Consider the following 21,829-nt stretch of genomic DNA (forward strand, 5'->3'; position numbering starts at 1 on the left):
CCATTCTATGGAAAGTGTGTAGGTTAACAGGGAGTAAGTACAAGAGTCAAAGGTATATTTTAAGCTTTAATTACTATGCCATAGAGATTCTTGAAACAAAACAGCCTCTGGTCTGCAAGCCCCTTACGTGAGGACAGATAGCACCTGAAATGTTGGAGGCTATTGTTTATGCAGGATATCAAGTCACAAGTCACTCCCCTAAACAAGCTATTTGACCCATTTTCACTGTAGGACTATATGTGGGTGTAGGTTAGCAGGCAGGAGATATGTCAGGATGTATACTTGCTCCTGATTGGAATATAGGCTAGAGGTACATCAGGATGTATGCTTGTCCCTGATTGGACCTGATGAGAAACACTTAAGCCACTGATAAAACTTGATTTGGGGCCATTTCCTGGAAAACTAGGTATAGACCTGGCCCAGAGCCCGTCAACCTGGCCAGTATTGTATTAAATTTGGCTTCAATCTGGATTTAAATTGTGGTAGTAGTCTTATTCTCAACCAGTGGAATTAACATAAGGCAAGTACTTGGCTGTCACCAGAGGAGACGCCTCTTTGCTTCTGACCAGCATTTGGTCTGTTTATTTGCACAGCTGTTGTCTGAGGTGGTCTTTGGGACCCAGCCCACCCTGGGATAGATGGAGTAAAACACTTTTACCTTTCATGCTGGCTCTACTAGACATAACATGCCAACCTCCACAAACAATAGTGTTAGGATTGGGCAAACTTCCACAATGCTCCAAATACAACAGAAAAAAAAGGGACTGTGCTACCAAATCTTCTTACTTCAAAGTTTCAAATGGAGTACAAATTTGGGAATTGATAGCAAAAAAGCAAACAACAACAAAAAAACCCAAGATTGGTTAACCAACAGACATCCAGCTGGTTGACAACACTACTTTTGCTTGTGGTTAAAAATGAACATTTCCAAGAAATGGGCCTTGACTGAGAAATGAAACTGAATGTCTCTGTTCAGGAGAGGGGCAAGGGTGGCTTAAAAGATAAGAGGAAATATTAGCTGAAGTTTCCAGGGGAAGGCTTGGTGGAGGAGGCTGCACCTACATTAAGTTTCCCCAAGGCTGAATGATTAGAGCTCCATTTATTTACTTTGGAGTGTGGGGATGCTGTATGTCAAGTTATTTTGTGCTATCCTGTCCCCTAAATAGTCATTTGTGCCCACTTCTGTATTTGACCTAACAAACCTACAACTATTAGTTAAGTATTTCAGAAATCATGAGCAAACCCCTAGCTTCTACCAACACAAAGGTTAAAAAATGCCATCAGATAGGATCTGAGGTCCACTGCTGAGATTCCTTCACTTTGATGGTCGCTGCCTCATTCATGTTTCTGTCAATGTGTGGAAAAGTGACGAGATTCATGATTTTCATCATTCTTTAACTGTGAAAGCTTAATTGAACTGCTACAATATTGGAACATAACACTTAAACAAGCTGAATCATCCCTGGGCCATTGTCACTCATGTTTAGCTACACAATAACTTATCATATTCCCTTTGAGGTAAGAACATTTGTTTTGTTGTTAGTTTAGTTGGGCTTTTGGTTTGTTTTGCATCATCAGGAGAGAGTGTTATCTTACCCTCTGAAATCTTGGGTGTATAAGACAGATCCTAGCTCATATTATATCACAGCATGTAATTATTAAAGCACAGAAACACCAGTGCAAGACTTGAAAGGAAGTAAACAGATAAATCATTCAGAAAGGGAAAGAACATGGGGTATTTTCTCCTTTATTTACTCCAGGTTCACTGGTTAACTGGAATTATCTGGGAAGAGTAAATAGAAAAAAAGCATATAAATATATGGAAATAAAACAACTATAACATGGGGTTTTCATACTGTGCCTTCTCCTGTAAGAGTTCATTTTACAAGCAAGTTTCTACTCCATTTTAATAATAATAATAATAATAATAATAATAATAATAATAATAATAATAATAATAATAATAGAAGGTGCTTGCACTACTGGGAGGACAAGTAAACAACACCTTGTGACTAGTAAAAGGTCTTAAACTCGGGACAAACTGCTAACTGGGGAGCCTGTTTAACCTATCAAAGCAGATATGCTGCCAGGTTCCCCCAGTATCCTCCAGGATCATAAGTGTTTCTGAGTCCTGGCTCTTCTCAGTACTTCTCAACCCCACCCCCTACCCTGAATCTTTCCCACCCAGCTTCTGTTTCCCTTCCCCCAGCTTCTTTTCCCTGTATAATCTAAGCCATTTGGGACACACAGTCTTTTTGCCTCTTGTTCTCTAGGTTCACAGGTACTTTTTTTCCTCCTCTTCCTTTTCTTCCTTTCTTACCAACCCTCATAGACCAGCTTAGTCTGAACTCAGCCAGATGCCTCTGTCTGTTTTCTCCCACATACTACAGTAAACAATACATAGGAGGATCATGACTTCATTTTTTTATTCAATGAGCACCGTCCACACAGCACAGATTGGGAAGGGACTGTTTCTGGGAGTAGAAAGAAGGACACTCTATAGACTAACCAAGGTGAGGTGAAACTGTAGATATTAACACTGAAGATGGGGTAATCTCTTGGGGTTCTTTATATCATTAATAAAATAGTTTAAGAATGGATCAAAAGGAATCTCAAAGACAATTTTATCTGAATTGAAAAGAAAAAAGCTCAGGGCATACAACCTGTAAATCTTGGAGCAGAGACAGAAAAAGCCATGCCTTAGAGCTATGCTGCACAGAGGTCAGCCACATGGTAGATAAGCAGCAGCATGGCAGGAAGGGAGCTTTAGATGCTCAGGGAAGTCGAAAGCATAAGGGAAAGCATGCTCGCAAAAGGGACAGACAGAAGAAAAGGAAGAGTTACACTTCTCTGAGTAACTCAGTAAAGGAACAAACTTATGAAACTGTATGGCCTTGGCTCTAGGCTCCTGCACCAGGGCCTGGAATTCTGAGAGAGAAAAGGATATTATATCACTAAATGGATAATTAAATTACTTTTTTCTATCTCTTTATCCACTTTCCTGGGAGGGGGAAATGGTTCCTTGACCAGGTGATTAATTAGCCCCATTGGACTAACTCTTAAATGAGAAAACACTGACATGTATTCAGCCATAGGTAGATGCCATTCTTTACTGTAACGTGGGCACATGTCTGTATTAAATATGTATTGCAGACACCAGGCCAAGAACTTGCTAAACAAAGGAGAGGGCAAACCTCCTTCACCATAAAACAGCAGGAACCCAGCACTATCACAGTAGCCTCCAAACCCACCTATCATCCAACAACTGCTGTGTGCATCAGGGGCCCACAGGCAGAGGATTTCTGACTATTCCTGGGTACCGAGCTGCACTTGGTCCCCTGCTGTTGATGTGACCCAATCACATGCTCACCTGATGGGCCTGAGCACAGCATTTCTTGCAATTTCCCCTTGCAGCTGGATTTCCACCTGACCCTGGACCATGACTTCCCCATGGCTAGTTATTTGTTCCTTATCTTATCCATACAGACTCTGCTTGTATTTTTCTCAATCCATTTCTCCAACCTCTTGAACTCTGCTGTAACCTATTTAGCACAACTTCATTGTGTAAACTGCATAAAAAGGTACTTTTTATGTACTGTGAGATGTGTGATATGAGAGTTAATATTTAGTAATTAAAATTGAGATAAAAGAACCTGCATTTGCCACTATCAGATCACCAAAATAGTTGGGATTATCTGGAAAATTATAGCCCTGAAACTGAAGAACCTTATGAATTTTTGTTATTAATAAATTCTGACACAATGGAAAGACAGAAATGTGTCTGTTTCTGGCATGATGTGCTCCTGAGAAGGTGCTTGCAGGCAGAAGCAGAGGCTGTCTTCCAGAGAAAGATGTATAAATTGTCAAGTGTTATATTTAGCCAGGGTTCTGTAAAGAATCAGAACCAATAGAATGAATACATATTAAATGGTGGTTCACGTGATACAGTCTGATTAGTCCAACAATGAGTGTCTCAGACCAGAAGGTTGAGTAAATGTGCTAGTCCATAGGGATGAATGTTTCAAGAAATCCAGTATGATGTTAGGGGCCTAGAGGTCTGCTGGAAATAGGTTTATGTTAGAATCCTGAAGAAGCTTGTTCTAATATCAGCAAAGGAATGCCACAATGACAGCAAAGGAAGAGATGAACCTCCAGAAAGAATGAAGGCAGGCAACAAAAGGCAAAACTTTTCTTCTCCCATGTTCTTTTATGTGGGCTGCCATCAGAAGGCTGTTTATCATCCCTATGGTAGATCTTAACAGGTTAACTTGTCTGATTCTGATTAAGACAGTCCTTCAGTACAATGTCCAGTGACTTGCTTGCAGGTGACCTTACAGGAGAAACCAGGGCTGAGACAATGAGGCAATGGACCACACCTTGGCCAGACTGCTTACTTATGCATCTCTTCTTTCTTTCTGTAAGGACAACAAAGATAGGGTGAGACGTCTCTGAATATCTTTATGCTTCTTCCCTATGTGCTCATATTGAATAAAACCCATTTCTGCTATTAACTTGACTACTTTAATTTGCTTACCATGAATGGGTGGCAGAACCTGGCCCCTACAGGGGCACACAGTGTGACAAGACAGTTAACACCATTGCTGAGCCTGCCTGCTTTCTATTTTAAAGCTCTGATTTTGAACATATGACTCACTTCCTCTTACCCACCACCTCCTCTTGGCAGCTTCTAAGATTAACACCCAGGATTCTTGTTTTTGTTTTCTCTAAAAGTCCAATAAATCTGTCCTTAGGTTTCTTCCTCAGACCATTTTTAAGTTTTCAATTACAAGAATTTACACAAGGGACCGTGATTCTCTTGACACAAGTACAAATATAAGCAAGAAATGAACAAATCCTCTCAACAGGAAGGAAAGGGGAGGTGCCTCATCCTCAGGGGGAAATGAGCCTCTGCCCTCATAGAGCTCTATCTAAGACTCATTGATAGTCAGCAGCCTGGTAGCCTCGAGGAAGGAGCATGACCTACTCTCACTTCTCCCTGGGGCAGCAACCTGAAAGCAGGAACTGGGCTTCAAGAAGACAAGTAAGTGAAAAGGGGAACGGGAGGACAGAAAAGTACAACAGACATAGAAGCTAGAGGAGAATGAGAAATGATGGAAATCACAGACACTCATGTGACATGCTAAAGCCACAGATGGGATTTTAAGATTGCCATGTTCCCAGAAAGAACCTAAAGCTTATACCATAACCACCCATTAGTCCATGGCACCTCCAAGAATTAACAACAAAACAGAAATTAAATATTTAAACAATGCTGTATTCAGAAAGCTTGGAGGTAAAACCTGCCTCCCCTCAGCCTTCTTTTGCTGGCTCTTCCTATCTCTTTACCAGTTGTGTCATCTGTTGGGAAGGGTCAAGGGCTTGTTGACCATGACTTCTTTGGAAACACTGAAAATTTTCTTCTGTGATGGTCATCATTATGTGGAGTGTGCACTGGTTACAGTCCAGTCTTTGAAACTCTCTCCTTGTCGGCTATGATCAGGGAGACAGCTGATTTGCTGGAGACACTCTTAGAGGTGCCCTCTTCCCTGCTCCCTTGGTGATCTGGTGACCTGGTGACCTGGGAGCAATGGCCAGCATATTGATTTTCCTTTTAGCCTACAGATCCTCATTGATTTGAGCCTCTACCTGTGGTTATTGAGCACCCAGACTGTCAATCACAACAGGATGGGAGAATGAATAGTGTTAGTTGTACGACATTAAAATAAATCTTGCAAATAATTTTAAACAAATGTTTATTCTTTTCAGATCTGTTTTTTTAATTAGAAAACATACACAGTTATTCTGATAAAACATAAAGTACTTGCCCTTAAGGAAGCTTTTATAAATCAATAATACTTTCATATTTACTTAATTGCATCTATGGATGTGGTGTGTGTGTGTGTGTGTGCGTGCGTGTGTTGGGAATATGTGTGCCAGAGCACACATGTGGAAGTTCAGAGGATAACTTGTGAAAGTCTGTTTCACCTAGCATAGGAGTTCTGTGGACCAAACTTGGGTTCTTGGATGTCTTTGCCCACTGAATCATCTCACTGACTCAATATACTATTTCCAAATTTCAGCTTTTATAAACCATTTTATGATACACGTTAACTTTCAGTTTTTCCATGTCTGTTTTTACTTATGAACAATCTTTTACCTTAAAATAAAATCTACAAATCAAATACCCTCTCATCTAAAATTATGCTTTTATTCTCCTTACTAAAATAAGCTTTGCGTTCATAAAATTTTATCGCTTTCATTTTACTTGATATCCCTTATATATATTTGAGCTGACAAAATCTAGAAAACTCTTGATTATTAACAAGATATCTATATTTCAAATGGATGCACAAGAAGGTGTATTTGAAACTCAAGCAAAACCCATTAGCAGTCCTGGAGACTTTTTCTTTTTAGTCTTTTGTCTTTATGGTCTTAAATTGGCCAAGATAAGAAACTTGGGGAGAAAGCTGTTTTGTCTACTTTCTTTTAAGAGGGGAGAGCACAGCCATGTAGAAAATAGTTTTTACATCTTAAACTCACAATTCTTAGTTAAGATTTATTTTTAAGATCTTGTTTAGTATCACTACATGAATAACTTTTTAAAAGAAATGTATTAAGTAAGCTTACCTACATAATTAATGTTAATGATGTGGGATTGTTTCCTCTGAAATTTCAATTGTAAAAAATAAAAAGTAACATAAACTTATTTGACAAATGTTTATGTAGATGTATTTATTAATTTGTATGTGTCACAACCTTGATGAAAATCTTAAAATTATTATTTGTACATGGGGATTTTTTGTGAAAAAATTTTATGCCAATTAATTTAATCAAAGAATTTATATGTATATCAAAGATATTGGAGTAACATAAAACATTTTATATTTTCTTTTTTCTTTTTTTTTTTTTTTTGGTTTTGTTGTGAGAATTCATTGAGCCAATAGCCTTTTGGATACCAGTGTGTTAGGATGTGGTCTGGACTGATAAGTGTGGGCGAGAAGCTTGTACTCTCTCTTGGCTGGTGGTCTGAGTTTTTGCAAGCAGCTTCCAGCACTGATACAGTAAAGGATCACAGCTGTTTTCTTATTGTTAGTGTTCCCCAAATAAACAGTTGTTATCCTTTATTCTGGGTTCTTGTGGAGTTCCTTAATTATGTCTATATCCTGGTGCCCAACGTCCATGTGTCCAGAACCCAAAAGACTGGGCTCCACTTCTGCTCCCACTATACCCCCCTTAGCTTTCTGCCCTCCCCACAGTCACTGTGTGGATTCCCCTGACCCCTGAGGCTGCTGTCACTCCCACACGGCTCCCGCATAGCTCCCTTGTGGCTCTGTGGCTTCCCTTGACTCCCTCTGCCCATGCGCACCTTTTTCTCTTTTTCTTTAACAAATATCCGTTCAGTTTGGTTTTGAAGTTTTGTTTCTAGGTTCACAGGCTGGGCAACGTCGGGACAAGAAGACCTAAGCGCCAGTGTCCCTGGACCTCTCTGGCAGTACAACAGCAACACCTGCTGGTCAGCATCGTTATTACACTTTAAACCCTTTCCCAATTGACCCAGCCAACCGAACACCACCTCCACCTGCTGGTCAATCTATATTATTACACCTACAACAATTTTCCGAGGATTTCAACTAAGGTAAGTTATTTGATAACTAAATATTAAATCAATCAATCAATCAATAAATATCTTTTTTGCATTTTGGAAATTATTCTCAAGATAATGTCAGATAATATTACCATCCAGGAATTTACAAACCTATTTATTTCTATGATGGTTGAAATTCTAGAAGAGGTTATGACCTACCTGGGACATATAGATTCTTAGCCATAGATGCTATTAGTTTGATACTTCATATAATATCCTTAAAAAAGGAGGGTGGAATTGATGGGAATGGATAATGAATAGATTAGCATATAGGCAATTTACATTGATATAGATTCTTGTAGATTTTACATATGTAAAATTATCTTTATATTTCTAAGACAATTTGTATATTGATATAAGTTTAAATTGCATTTGTTATGTTATATATGTTTCTATTTCTGTTTATAACATCTGTGCACATATGCAAAGTTATTTATCTTATTGTGTGTATGTATGTTTCTACCTCTGCTTAAGATATTTTGCATATTGAAACGATTTAAGATATATATCATAATGTACTATATATTTCTACCTCTGATATATATTTATGAGGTCATTGTTCTCATTTGCTGTACATCTGTTTAAAGACTGATTATTTATATAATGTGAAGCCGTAGTCTTTAAGCTATATAGGTATTAAGAATTACAGGTCAAGAGTCATCCATGTTTGTCACACTTATAGTTAGGCTAGTCAGGTTCTCTAGCACATAGATGTGCTCCACATAAATAGGTAATCTTCAAGCACTTCAAAGACTTACAGAATATGGCATTTAAATAATTCAGGATTCTATTGACATGAGACATGATTGCTCCCAGCATCACTGATCTATTCCCAAGAGAATGGTGGATACACTTGGAGCTTGTTTTCTTCTTAGCAAGACTGGCCTGTGGGCAAAGAACTTCCCTTGCCTCAACTATTGACAATATGTGCACTGTTTAAACTGAACAAGCAAGATACAAGCAAAAATAATTGCCAAACCTTGCCAACATAGGTTAGGACTGTCTTTTGAATTTTCCTCCTTCTGAAAATGTGTGTCAAATACCCTAGGCCTTGGCCAAATTTGGTGATCTCAATGTTACAAATGAGACTTTGAGTGATTGCCCAGGAAGTCAGCTGTCTCTGTCATTTCTTACACCATTTTTGAAATGGTTTGCTTTCACTTCCTGCTTACTCAGGTAATATTATTTACTCTCTCAGGTCTTTGATGGGGTTCAAGACTAGATAGTCATACCTACTTTCCTTTCATAACTTAACTAATACATTGTTAGTATAAGACTTGGACTCCTCAGGATAGAACAATTACTAAAATAATCTTTATTATTTGCTGATTACCTTAGACTGGTTAGATTACCTTAACATGTGTTTCTTGCTTGATGTTGTTCATGTTGGTTGTAGTTCTATATTTGTGTATGTTTTTGCCTTTTCTTTCTCCTGGACAATACTTGAATAATTGCATATAGTTTTGGATTAGATTTAAAACCCTCTTATTCAGACAAAAGTGGGAGGTGTTGTGGGAATTCATTCAGCCCATAGCCATTAGGGTATGGTCTGAGGTAAAATGTGTAGACTAATAAGTACAAACAGGAAGCATGGTCTCTCTCTTGGCTGGTGGTCTAAGTTTCTGTATGCAGCTTTCAGCACCTACAGAGGACTGTGGCAGCTTTCTTATTGTGAGTGCTCCCTAAATAGACAGTTGGTATCCTTTATTCTGAGATCCTGTGGACTTCTTTAATTACATCTACATTTGACTATTTTTAATTAATTAATTAACAAAATTCAATTTGTTGATTTTTATGAAAATGCTTAGGAATATTAATATTTATGTATTCATAAATTATAGCTTTATAAAAATATTTTATGAATTAAAGAGTATTGTTCTAAATGAGCTATGTCTTAAATAGAGTATTTTAGATGTTTATTAGAGCTTTAAAAATAGAAATTATCTAAGTTTGTACTTAACCCACTGTAGTAATTTATAAAATGGATTTTAAAATATCACTTTCCTGGGTTTATAAGTTATAAGAGTAGCAAAGTATTTAACAATAGATATATAGATGTATAGATATATAGATGTAATCTGTGAGATTTTGATCCCATATTCTTCTCTTAGTTCATTGTTTCAAGAAGTATATATACACCATGAATTTTTAAATATATATGGTTGTTGATATGAAGATTTCCAGGGCCATATGCTGGAAAAAATTAGCCTTTCCTCTGTGATAATGTCCTTGACCCTTGGTCTAAGGATATTTAAATCTATTTGCATATTATACATTTGAACCCTATTGTTTTCCACTGATTTTTTTAAAAAGTCTCCATCAATTCCATGTGCCATTCATTGGTGTATCTTTTTTCTATTAAGCCATGAGATGTCAATTTTCTACCTTTCTCCTTTAATATTGCATATTGGTTGTTCTGTACCTTTTGTTGTTTCATATAAACTTTGTTTGGTTTGTTATTCAGAAAGTAACTTGGTGGGGATTTTGATAAGGTTATAGAGAATCTATAATGAACAAGTTGTACAGAGCTAGTGTGATAGTTGCCGTTAAGTGACAATGGAACTAGGTAGACAATGGAACAATGCATTTGTATGGCTATGGAGACCTTTTCAGGTAGCATTGACGTGTCAGACAGTGAGGAAGCCCCTGCTATGAATAAGGATGGGATTATCTATGGGGTAAACTGCTCTGTGAAGAAGTGGAATGCAGGCAGTACACAGAGTGTCAGTCTTACTTTTCACAGTGATGGCTTCTACTGCTATTGGCACCTGCTGACATTAAAGGCCAGCTCTTCAGCTCTTCACAGTGGACTCAATTCCAGCAACTCCCCAAGGCTTTCAGCATTAGACTGAGAGTGAAAAGGCATCCTTCCTGGGCTGGGAACTAGTTCTCAGTCTCTGGAGCATGTAGTTGAACATTGTCCAGGTGCCCTCTTCATATCACAAGAGCCAATGTAATGAATCTATTTTTATAATTTAGCTGTACGTACATTCTGTTGATTCTTTTCACCTAGGGATCCATAGGGCAATTAGAATTTTAGGAGCATAAATTAAGGTATATGGCCTCATTACTTTACATACTCTTTAATCTGTTCCATCAGGATTTTACAGTCTTCTTCATGTTTGTACATATTTTTGTGTTTACATTGAATGTTTATTATTGGTATTCCTGTAAATAGTAATGTGCTTTCAATTTGAAATACTACTCACTTATTCCTTGTTTATATACAAGGAGCAATTTTTCTAATTTTAACCCATTATAAGGAAGATTTTCTTATATTCATGTTAGTTTAAGGCAGGTTTTATTTTCTACATACTAAGTGATATTATCTCTGAATAAAGGTAGTTTCTTTTCAGCTATTTCTTTCTTGTGTATACATTTTAGTTGCTTTGCTTATCTTCTTTATTACCTAAGACTTCAGGTTGGCTATTGAATAAGAGTGATGACAATTGAATCTTTCTTCCTGATCTTAACACAAAAGCATATGTTTTCTCAATATTAAATATGATATTACCTCTATGCTTTTTGGAGTTCTTTTTTTTACCAAATTGAAGTATTTCCCCTATTTTCCTATATGCTGAGATTTTAAAATCATGATTGGGAGTTTAATTATTTAAATGCTCTTTTGTCTGATGGATATAATCATATAATTTTCTTTACTGTGCTTATATGATGTATGTTCATTGTTCTTTACTGTAAAGGTAGTTTGCCACAGCTAGATAAATCCCTGTTGTCCATGTTCAAAATTCTATTATATATTGTTAGATCTTAAATAATAATATTTTTTCTGAGATATAAGAGATATTTGTTTACAGATTTCTTTTCTGTCATGTCTTAATCAGAATTTAGAAGTAAGGTAACAATGGCCTCAGAGACTCAATTAAGAAGTATGTATTTATTTTTAGGAAGAAATTATTTTTAATCTGGTGTCATATCTTCTTGCATACTTCACATATTTCATGGGTGTAATCTAGGTCAAGTATTTCCTTTTAGAAAGTTTACTCATTTTTGATAAATATAAAACATTATAAGGGTAAATTCATAGAATAATTTCTTTTTTCATTTTTGTTATGGAGATTAAATCTGGACTCTCATACTTTCTAAGCATATGCATTGCTTACTATAGTCATTGCAGACTATATCTAATCATTCTTGAATGATTTTTATCCTGTTCTTCTATACTAACAATTTAGTGATGTTATTTGCCTCATCATAAGATTTGGTCTTACATCTGGCTTCCAACAGCTCATTCCTCATTTCTGCCAGAGATTTTCCAGTACTACATACAGCAAACATTTGTCTAACATTGTCTGAATCATGACAACTCAGTTCATCTCCCAAAAGTCATGGATATTCTCATAATTCTTCTCTTAGCCAGGGTCCTCACCAAAACTGCCCACAGCCCTGTATGGGCTGTAATGTAGTCTTGATTCCCCATGAGCTTCCAAATTCTTTCCAACACTTATTTGTCATGCTGCTTCCACATCATCAGGTGTTTATCGCGATCCCTCATCTCCCCTGGTGTTTAGCCTGCCACTTCATTTCCCCAGGTGTTTATCCTGATACTTCATCTCCCTAGGTGTGTATCCTGACACTTCATCTCTCAGGTGTTTATCCTGACCCTTCATCTCTCAGGTGTTTATCCTGACCCTTCATTTCCGCAAGAGTTTATCATGATACTTCATTTCCCAGGTGTTTATCATGCTACTTCATCTCCCAGGTGTTGTCATAACAGTTCAGCTCCACTTACCAATTTCTGTCTTCTTCAATCAGTTTCTTAACAGATGCATGGAGAATAAAAATTTACAATAAAAACAATTTAAGGCTCACCATTCTCGATACTGAGAAATCAAAGATCAGCACACAGGCACCCAGAGTGAGCCTTCTTTTGTCTTTTTCACACAGAAGAAATACAAAGAGTAGAAAAGCAGTTGAACTCACCATTCAATAATGATGATAATCTCATGTTTCTGAGATGAAGATTTATTGGTGAGCAGAGAGAAGTAAGGAGAAAAATGTCATGTATGTAATATCATCTCTATGCATGAGATCAGTAACCACAAAACTAGGTCTTGCAAGGAAACTAAACCAAAAACATGTCTAATATTCTTATCTACATTTAAATATTACAATAAATTAAATGATTTTGTTATGTCACCTTAATGAAAAATAACATGCAAACAAATACATAACCTCATTAACTATCCTCTGCAACTGATAAGAAGCACACAATTAAAAAGTCCGTTCAATTTAACTCCTACTTAAGAAACTCCCAGTAACTCTCTACTATGTAACTTTGAGAACAAATTCTCCTTTGTTTGGTATTCAGTGTTTGTTCTGTATGTCTGACATCTTTTTTATGGAGATGAGAACTTAAAAACACTGGTAGAAAACACTCTGTGTGTTCTTTCTCTTCTTCATATTTCCAAATTCCTCACCACTGGCAGTACATATAAGTACAATCTATGGGAAAAGAAGCTTTACAAAGTAAGACATATGCACCCTAATAATGTTGAATTATAATTGATTTAAAAATGAATCTTGAAGAGTAGAAAAGAAACAAGTATCAGAAGTGATGCCTATTATAGCCATTATAATAAATGCATATAGATGCAAAATATAATGAAGCTCTCATAGGAATGCAAAGAAAACAAGTTTAAAGAGAGGTTGGAGAAGTCATTTAAAAACCATATGGTACTAAATTTATATTAGGTAGAAGAAAGACAAATATAATAATAATTAGTTAATATGAGGGTGCCTCTGAATAGGATAGGAATATAGGAGAATTAGAAACATAAGTAATATATGCAATTGAAGCAAATACAGTCTCCTCTGTCTTATGCATAAATGGACTGAGGTGTGTGTGTGTGTGTGTGTGTGTTTAGAGGTGTGAGAATAACTCAAGGAAATGAGTGGGATAGAGTAGTGGATTAGAATATGCACAGACAAATATGGCTGATACCAGTACATTGGGAGCTGTTTAATACATCAAAGAGCAAAATGAGAAGCCACAAATAAACAAACATCGACCAAGGTAGAGGTGTGTTTAGAATCATGGGAGACAAAACCAATATTGTATGATTTAAGATACAGTGACAAAAATTATGAATGGCAAGAGTAGATATGTTTCACAGAAACCAATATAGAAAAACTAAAGAACTGATGGAAAAGTCATGTTTTAGAAATGAAAATCAACTAACATATTTTTGCATTTGAGCCATTGTTTTGCTCCTTTTTATACCCTGGAGGAAGAAGTGCTATAAAGCAGTGTATTACACTGTACGTCACAATAACAACTAGATACATTAGCAACATTTAGTTCAAATGTGGACAGTAATGTGACAAACTTACTAATGAAAATACAACTTCACAATTAAAGGCAAAGTTGAGAAGTTCATGCAGACTTGTAGACTCAGGACACGCATTCTATTAGCCAAGAAACTAACACTACAAAAGAATCGGGCATTGATTAACTTAGTACCTGTTCTTCACACAGCCATGAACACAGCAAAGAAGTTTCCTGAAATGTCTCAGCCCAGACATAGAAATCTTCAGGAGATGCTGACTGAAGTGGGTTTGTCTGTTGACTACTGGCTGCCTAAGCTTCAGAAAGATCTGGGTGTGACCTGTGCCCAGGCCTTACAACACTTAGAAGAAAGAGACCTCCAGAAGCTGAAGTCCCATATACAACACACCTGGGAGCAAAGGGCTCTGAAAAAGCTGCTTGACCTCTCACAGCCAAACAGTGTTGCAGAGTTCCAGGAGACTCCTGGGGAGATGATAAAGAACAGGCACCAGCAAGCAAAACAGGCACTGCAGGAACTAAAGGCCTTGCAGTCAGAAGGGAAACACAGACAGGAAAAGGAAGTGAGGAAGAAGGAAGCAGAACTGAGGCAAGCAATGGAGATCCCAGAAGAGTGCTGGCCAGGGCCGGAAGTACCCTTCAATGATGTCACTGAAACAATGGTGAGACATCTCAAGGATATGGATCCCAAACTTCCCTACAGTGGAAACCTCCCCGATAGAGACCTCGTAAAATGGGCATCTGGAGGACTGGCTCTGCAGGGAATTTATAAGACAAGCAAACAAGGGGACCTGGTAGTGAAGAGAGAACAGCTACTCAGGGTCCCCAAGGAATTCTTCCTCTTTGGACCTGAGCAAGGTAAAAGGATGGAAACAAGAGAATTCACATCATCTCAAGCAGAATCCCTGTTCACCAAGACCGTGGAGAAGCTGGGATTTGGAGCAATGACGTCAGCCACAGGTGGATGCTGGGGATTTAGTCTGGAAGGTGGTAGAGAGCAAAGCAAACATTCAGAATCTAAGGACACACACCAGTCATTTTCAGAGCACTCTTACTTCTGTTCAGCAAAGTTCAGTTATGTGCCCCTGGCCTCCTTTCACTTTCGAACTGATCAGCTCCAGCTCTCCCCTGCTGCTCTCAAGGAACTGAAAATCATCGAAGAACAACTGGAACACACTGATGGAACAGACAGATTCCTCTTACTAAGAAACAGGATTGAAAACTTCTTTAATAGGTTTGGCTCTCATGCTAATCAAGGCCCTCTACACCTTGGAGGAATCTACTGCTGGAAGGCCATTTCAGAGGGTTTCAACAGGGACCAGCTGGGTCATGTGAAGCAGCAGACAGCAGAGGCCTTGGATCAATACATAAGAGGGAGCTCCAGCGGTTTTGGGATTAAAGTTGTTGGAAGGGCGAAAGCATCACACTCACGTTATGTAAGATCGTGCCAGAATGTAGCTAACGAAATGTTCCAATTCAATGTCCAGTTATCTGTGGCCCAGATAGGTGGACCAGTAGAAACAAATGGAATTGTTCACTGGACAACTGGTCTTCTTGCCAGCAACAAAACCTGGTCTATCATTGACCAGGAACTTCAGTTGGTACCTATTTGGGACATCATCCTTAGCAACCACAGAAGTGATTTTAAGAACCCACTTCAACTGGCTAAATGTCTAAATGAAAACTATACTGTCCTGACTGGCCTTGCTGTTCAAATCCAAGATGAAGAATATTTGTGCAGTCTTGGGCAAGAAATTAGACTTTTTCAAAAAACTATGAATTTCCAAAAAGTTTCTGATTATGAGAGGAAACTTAAGAAACTGATAAATTCCATGAAAGTCACAAGTTATAACATTTGGACTTATATGTTTTTTACAGATTGGCAACTGCAGAATTTTCTAATTAGCACAATCAACTTTCTCAAAGAAGCAGCCACTTATGTAACTCACTTTATTAATGCTCAAGTGTGTAGATTTCTAGAACCTCATGTCTACAAAGTGACAAACTTCCCACAGGCATCATCTACCATGGAGTGTATCTACCATGCGGAGACAGAGGAAGAAAAGGTCAAAATCATCTCCTTTACTCAATTCCTTAAGACCTTAAAGCAAATTAAAAAGAAACTAGTAGGAGTGAATATGAAAAATAAATCTTCACAAACAGTGGAAGAGGCTCAAAGAAAAGCTACATGTGATGTCACCACAGCTCTGAGATCCTTCTTGAACTTTCTCAGAGAATCAGAGCAGTCTGACATGCAGCTGCTACTGCTCTCCATTGCAGCTGGTGCAGGTTATCGGCTGGACGACAATGCTCTTCAGCCTCTTCTGGGGTGTGCAGAGTTAAACTTCCTCTTGGATGAAATACAAACTGCCCAACAGAAATACCAAGAGCTTAAAAGTGTCTGTAATTACAGAGCCCAGTCATTCCTGGTGCTCACAGCTCTGAGAGCCACAGTTGGAAGCACAGATATTTCTACAGGTGAGAAAAGAAAACGCTTGGTATTAGTAAGACAACATATAGGACAACTCTTGTCTGAAGAAGTTGTAAACATCCTCACAAAACATGGAGTACACCATGATTGGGAAAATCTTGAGAATGATTTGAGATTACTCATTTATGGGGACTATAAAGCCATTACTCCTTCTTTGCGTATGGACATAGTGAAAACAAAATTACAAAGTCTTCGTAATGAAATTAAAGAGTCTTATAAACAACTAAGTATTGAAAACATCAAAAAGGGAGTGGTGGACAATGAATCTTTCATACACTTACTCCAACGTCTAGGCCTAGATCATCACTATCCAAAAAAGATGAGCAGAGCTGATTTCCAAAAGGTCTACAAGATGTCTGTCCACAAGTCTGAGCCAAGATCTGAACAGGAACTTCCCTTCTATTTCCTGCAAAAACTACTGATGTTAGATTGCAGGCTGAGACAACTGATCTTCAAGGATGCTGGAAACACAGAACACCAGGTCTCTAGATGCTCCTACAACCAGGACAATGAGGCTTTTGATCCATATGAAGAGTTATCTGAAGAGACTGAAGATATTGTAAAGTCATCAGCAAAAATGTCCCGGCCCCACATTCACCCAATGGACATCCAGATGGCCATTTTCCACTGTGCAGATGATCTTGCCAGGCAATACATTTTGTCCAAACTTTCCATTTGTCAGTTTGCACTCCCCCTTGTGGTGCCAAATCCCAACACTTCTCAGATGGAATTCTCTCTCTGGTCTCTCAGACAAATCAGGAGAAGTTGGCAAGAGTCAAGTAAATCACCACAGGACAAGAGCTACAGTCACAAGAATCAGCAGATGTGCAATGTCTCTACCCCCATAGTGTCCTTCATTAGAGTTGGAAATGGCCTCTCTGCTTCCAAATCTCAGATCATGAACTCTCTCCTCAGTAAACGTAAACATGATGTGTTTTTTCACAGGCACTGCAGAGGAAGCAGCAAAGACTGTCTCCTGATGGAGGGAGTGGTGGAAATCTCCTGGTTCTGTCCTGGGGGTCAAAATGAGGACACATTTGATAAGTGTGTGGCCTTCACCAATCTTCATGGAGATGCCAAGGACCATAGGCAACAACTCAGCTTTCTGCAGGAAATCTCTTCTGTCATTGTGGTCCTCATGTCATCTTCTGATGACAACAAAGAAAACCAGAATCTTGTCAGACACTTATGTCAGTCATCAATATGTCTAGTGTGCTTGTTGGATGATAAAAAAAATGTCTTGGCTAATAATTCTGGTAGAAGAGTAAGAATTGGCATCAGGGATAGAAATGAGGCAGAATTAACTGAGGAACTCATAAATGCTATTAAACATTTACTAGAGGTCTCTGATACTTCTCTTAGCTTAGAGAACTGTTCAGAGATAGCTCGCAGACAAGGATTCCTGGTTGATGAAGACCAGAGACTCTGCAAGGATACCAAAGAAAAGGCTGAGATTATAATGGCCCTACTAGCAAAACAGACATTATCAAAGATAAAGGAAAACCTACTGCCTCTTCAGGGACAACTGTGGCATACTTGGTGTAAGAAGGACAAAGAACTCTATCATCTGAGAGAAAAGGGAAATCGGAGTATTGAACAACATAAAAGTGATATAGATATTCAGAAACAAAAAATACGATATGAACAATTAGAGAAAGCCTGTCCTCTCAATGATGTAATGCGTTCTTTCCTTACCATCCTTCAAGAACATGAAGAAGCTCCTGCTAAACATTACATATTGCACTGGCTGGGTCATTTTTTACACAACTTGACCAAAGGACATTTGGAAAAATTACAACAGAAACAAAGGTCTGTGTGGTCAAGGATACAAACAGAAAAACATAAGAAATATAAAAGTAACTCCCTGACAATCTATCAGAATCAGATAGAAGCCATCTCCACAGAGATTCATGACTGTACTTTTGGAACTGAGCATCTTCTCAGAGAAGTTGGCCAGATTTATGAAGCTCTGGAAGAAACTTCTTCCACTAGAGATAAAAGTTTTCTCTCTTTCCCTCAGATTGCTGCAGACCTGATGATAGCTGGTGTTCCCATTGAGCTGATGGATGGGGATGCTTCATATGTGCCTCTAAAGTGGGTGGCAGCTGTTTTTGACAAGATCTCAGAGAAACTTGGAGACAAAAGGCTGTTTGTTCTCTCTATCCTTGGATTGCAAAGCTCAGGGAAGTCTACTCTGCTAAATGCCCTATTCGGGTTGCAATTCACAGTCAGTGTGGGTCGTTGCACTAGGGGGGCCTATATGCAGCTTCTGAAGGTAGATGAGACATTCACAAAGGAACTTGGCTTTGATTATATTCTAGCAGTAGACACAGAAGGACTTCGGGCTCCAGAACTCAAACACAAATCCCAGAACTGGGACAATGAGTTGGCAACATTTGTCATTGGCCTTGGAAACTTGACTCTGATCAATATTTTTGGAGAGAATCCATCAGAGATGCAGGATATCTTACAAATAGTTGTCCAGGCCTTTCTAAGGATGAAACAAGTGAAAATCTCCCCAAGTTGCTTCTTTGTCCATCAAAATGTGGGAGAGGTTACAGCTAAAGACCAAACTATGGAAGGACGAAGGAGACTGGAGCAGAGACTGGATGAAATGACAGCATTAGCTGCTGAACAGGAAGAGTGCTCAAACATAACCCGCTTCAGTGATGTAATTAAATTTGATGCCAATAGCCATGTCTACTACTTCGCTCACCTCTGGGATGGTAATCCCCCAATGGCCCCTCCCAATCCTCACTATAGCCACAATGTTCAGGAGTTGAAGGCTGGGATTCTTAGGACTGCCCAGCAGGAATCCAAGGGAAGGATCATGAAGATCTCAGATGTAAAATTCCGAGTTCAGGATTTGTGGAAAGCTCTGATCAGTGAGAACTTCATTTTCAGTTTCAGAAACACCCAAGAGGTCATGTCCATGAGTAAACTGGAAACCATGTATAACAACTGGACCTGGGAGCTGAGGAGTCATGTGCTGGATTTACAAATTCAGCTGTACAATCAGATTCATAATGGAAAAATCCTGACTCTCACAACTAATGAACTGGAGGGTCCAGTCAGTACAAAATATGAAACCGTCAAGCAAGATTTTGACAAGTATTTTGAAGAAAACCCAGACAGTGAAATATTGGTTCAATGGAAAGCAAATTTTGAACATAAGTTACTAATGCTTAAAGATGCAATTATTTCAGACACCAGAAGAAAATGTGATGAGCTTATAAGTCTTAAACGAAGCCAAGAAAGACTAGATAACCAAAAGTCACAATATGAAAATGAATTGTTAGAGAAGAGCCGAGAGTTGGCTTTGAGTGTGAAGGGTAAAGAATTCAGTGATGAAGAGTTGCGTGAGAAATTTGACCAACTTTGGACAAATTGGATCTACAAAGTTTCTTTGACTGCACCTCCTGTCAAAGACCCTGACATCGATTTGGATGCTGAAAATATCCTTTTGGAATATTTCAAGAAAGAGAAAAACATCGTGGAAAGACTGAAAATGAATTCGGGAGAGATGTTTGAAATCAATTACTCCAAACATATCCAAATGAAAAAAAAATGTATTATATTTCCAAGGAGTTTAGAAGTCTGTCATCAAGAGTCTATTAGTAAGACTACTAATAACATTTATTCAAGAAATAATGAAACAATAACAAACATTTGGAAGCAAAAGCGTGATTACAGTCAGAGTGATTTTCATGAAATCCTGAGGATAATAGAAAATGAACTGAAATCTGTTCCCCCTGAGGAAGACTACACATTTACCAGAGACTACACCATTGACTTATCCTTGTGCTTATTCCAAAGAGCATCTAAGAGTTTCAAGGAAATGCACAAGGCGTTCAAGAGAGAAAATGATCCTGTGAGCTATCTGGAGAGAAAGAAAGATGGTTTTTTCATGAGTTTTAAAATCTCCTGCCAAGGTGCTACCTCCATCACCTCCTTTGTTGAATTCCTGTGGCTCAAGCTCACTCCTGCTGTCTCTACCACCATACGGGAAATGATGGGTCCAAAAGTAGCTGGGGACATGCGAGCCACCTGCCCTGCATTCAATGGCAACAGGGCTAACTTGGAAAAGCATATTCTCTACTCTCTAGCTGAAGAAGAAAACTTTGATAAGTATTGGCAATACATTCATCATCCAGAATCCTTTATCAAAGGTTATATTCGTTACCACATTAGAAGATACTGTTTTAAAAAAGGAGGTGAAAAAATAAAGACCTTTTTAAAAAGAAGTTTAGATGACATCAAGAATGCCATCCTCTCTGCCATTAATAAGTCTACAGCAGAAGGTAAAGCTGAAAACAGCACTGCTACCGACTGGTTGGATTTGTTCTGTGATCATCTAGGGAGCAAACTGATCTTTCCAAGAAGAGACCTGATAAGCATCGAGCACCAGGAAATAAAGGATACTGAGTTTCTCAAAGGAACCATGAGGGCAGCTTTGGATTCTGCACTGAGGAAAGTCAAAGATGACTGCTCAAGTAAGCCCATAGATGAAATGGTTCCTGACATTGAGAAAATTCTCTCTGAGCATCTCTGTGGCTGCTGGAAACAGTGTCCGTTTTGTAAAGCAATTTGTACAAACACCATTCCCAAACATGAAGGAGACCACAGTGTACCATTCCACCGTCCTCAGGCTGTCAATGGATGGCATTATCATAAAACAGACTACTTTGCCACTGAGTGCTGTACTACTTGTGTGGCAAGTGATGGTTCATTTATTTTACATGACCTCCAGAAATTCCCATATAAGAAATATCGAGAAGCAGGAGGTAATTTTGCCACGTGGAGCATCACCCCAGACTCATCTACCCAGCCATATTGGAAATGGTTTGTCTGTCGCTTCAGATCAGAGCTAGAAGAGAAGTATGAGAAAAAATTTAAAAAGTGGGGTACTATTCCAGATTCGTGGACCAAAATCACAAAGCAAGAAGTGCTTGATGATTTGAAAATTAACATTTGCCACAAATAGGACACGAGCAGTGCTATAATAATTTCACATTATCCAAGGGAGTCTAATATTGATTTACATCACATCTTCATTCCTCTACCTTATAAAATAAGTAAAAAAATCACTTATTATTTCAAAATTTGAAAAATTTCTATTAAAATAACTTTATTTCTCTCAGACTTCTTATTTCTTGCTTTATACATAATGTACTAAATATGGTAATTATTTTGGCTTGTTTACTTTGATTTCTGTTTTTTGGGTTGGGGGTGTTGTGATTTTCATGTATTTCTCATTTTTCCTGTTTTTTGTGCTTGTTTGAAAGATAAAAACTTGTATAGATAGGGAAATGGAAAGGACTGGTAAAGAATTTGGGAAGGTGGAAAACATGATCAAAATACAGTGTATGAACAAGGTTTTCAATAAAAT

General features: G+C 38.2%; 1 protein-coding gene across 1 annotated transcript; it reads left to right on the forward strand.

Moving 5' to 3' along the window:
- Positions 1-7,509: 7,509 nt before the first annotated feature.
- On the forward strand, positions 7,510-21,561 carry LOC130880722 (interferon-induced very large GTPase 1-like). The gene is made up of 2 exons (XM_057779900.1): positions 7,510-7,636; positions 14,142-21,561. Exon 2 carries the CDS (start codon positions 14,144-14,146, stop codon positions 21,422-21,424), a length of 7,281 nt encoding a protein of 2,426 aa, XP_057635883.1. The 5' UTR covers positions 7,510-7,636; positions 14,142-14,143; the 3' UTR covers positions 21,425-21,561.
- The last annotated feature ends 268 nt before the right edge of the window (positions 21,562-21,829 follow it).

This window comes from Chionomys nivalis, chromosome 8 (genome assembly GCF_950005125.1).
Source record: "Chionomys nivalis chromosome 8, mChiNiv1.1, whole genome shotgun sequence".
Lineage (NCBI taxonomy): Eukaryota > Metazoa > Chordata > Mammalia > Rodentia > Cricetidae > Chionomys > Chionomys nivalis.

Coding starts and splice junctions, on each gene's coding strand:
- LOC130880722 (XM_057779900.1), top strand. CDS start 14,144: ATGAACACAGCAAAGAAGTTTCCTGAAATGTCTCAGCCCAGACATAGA.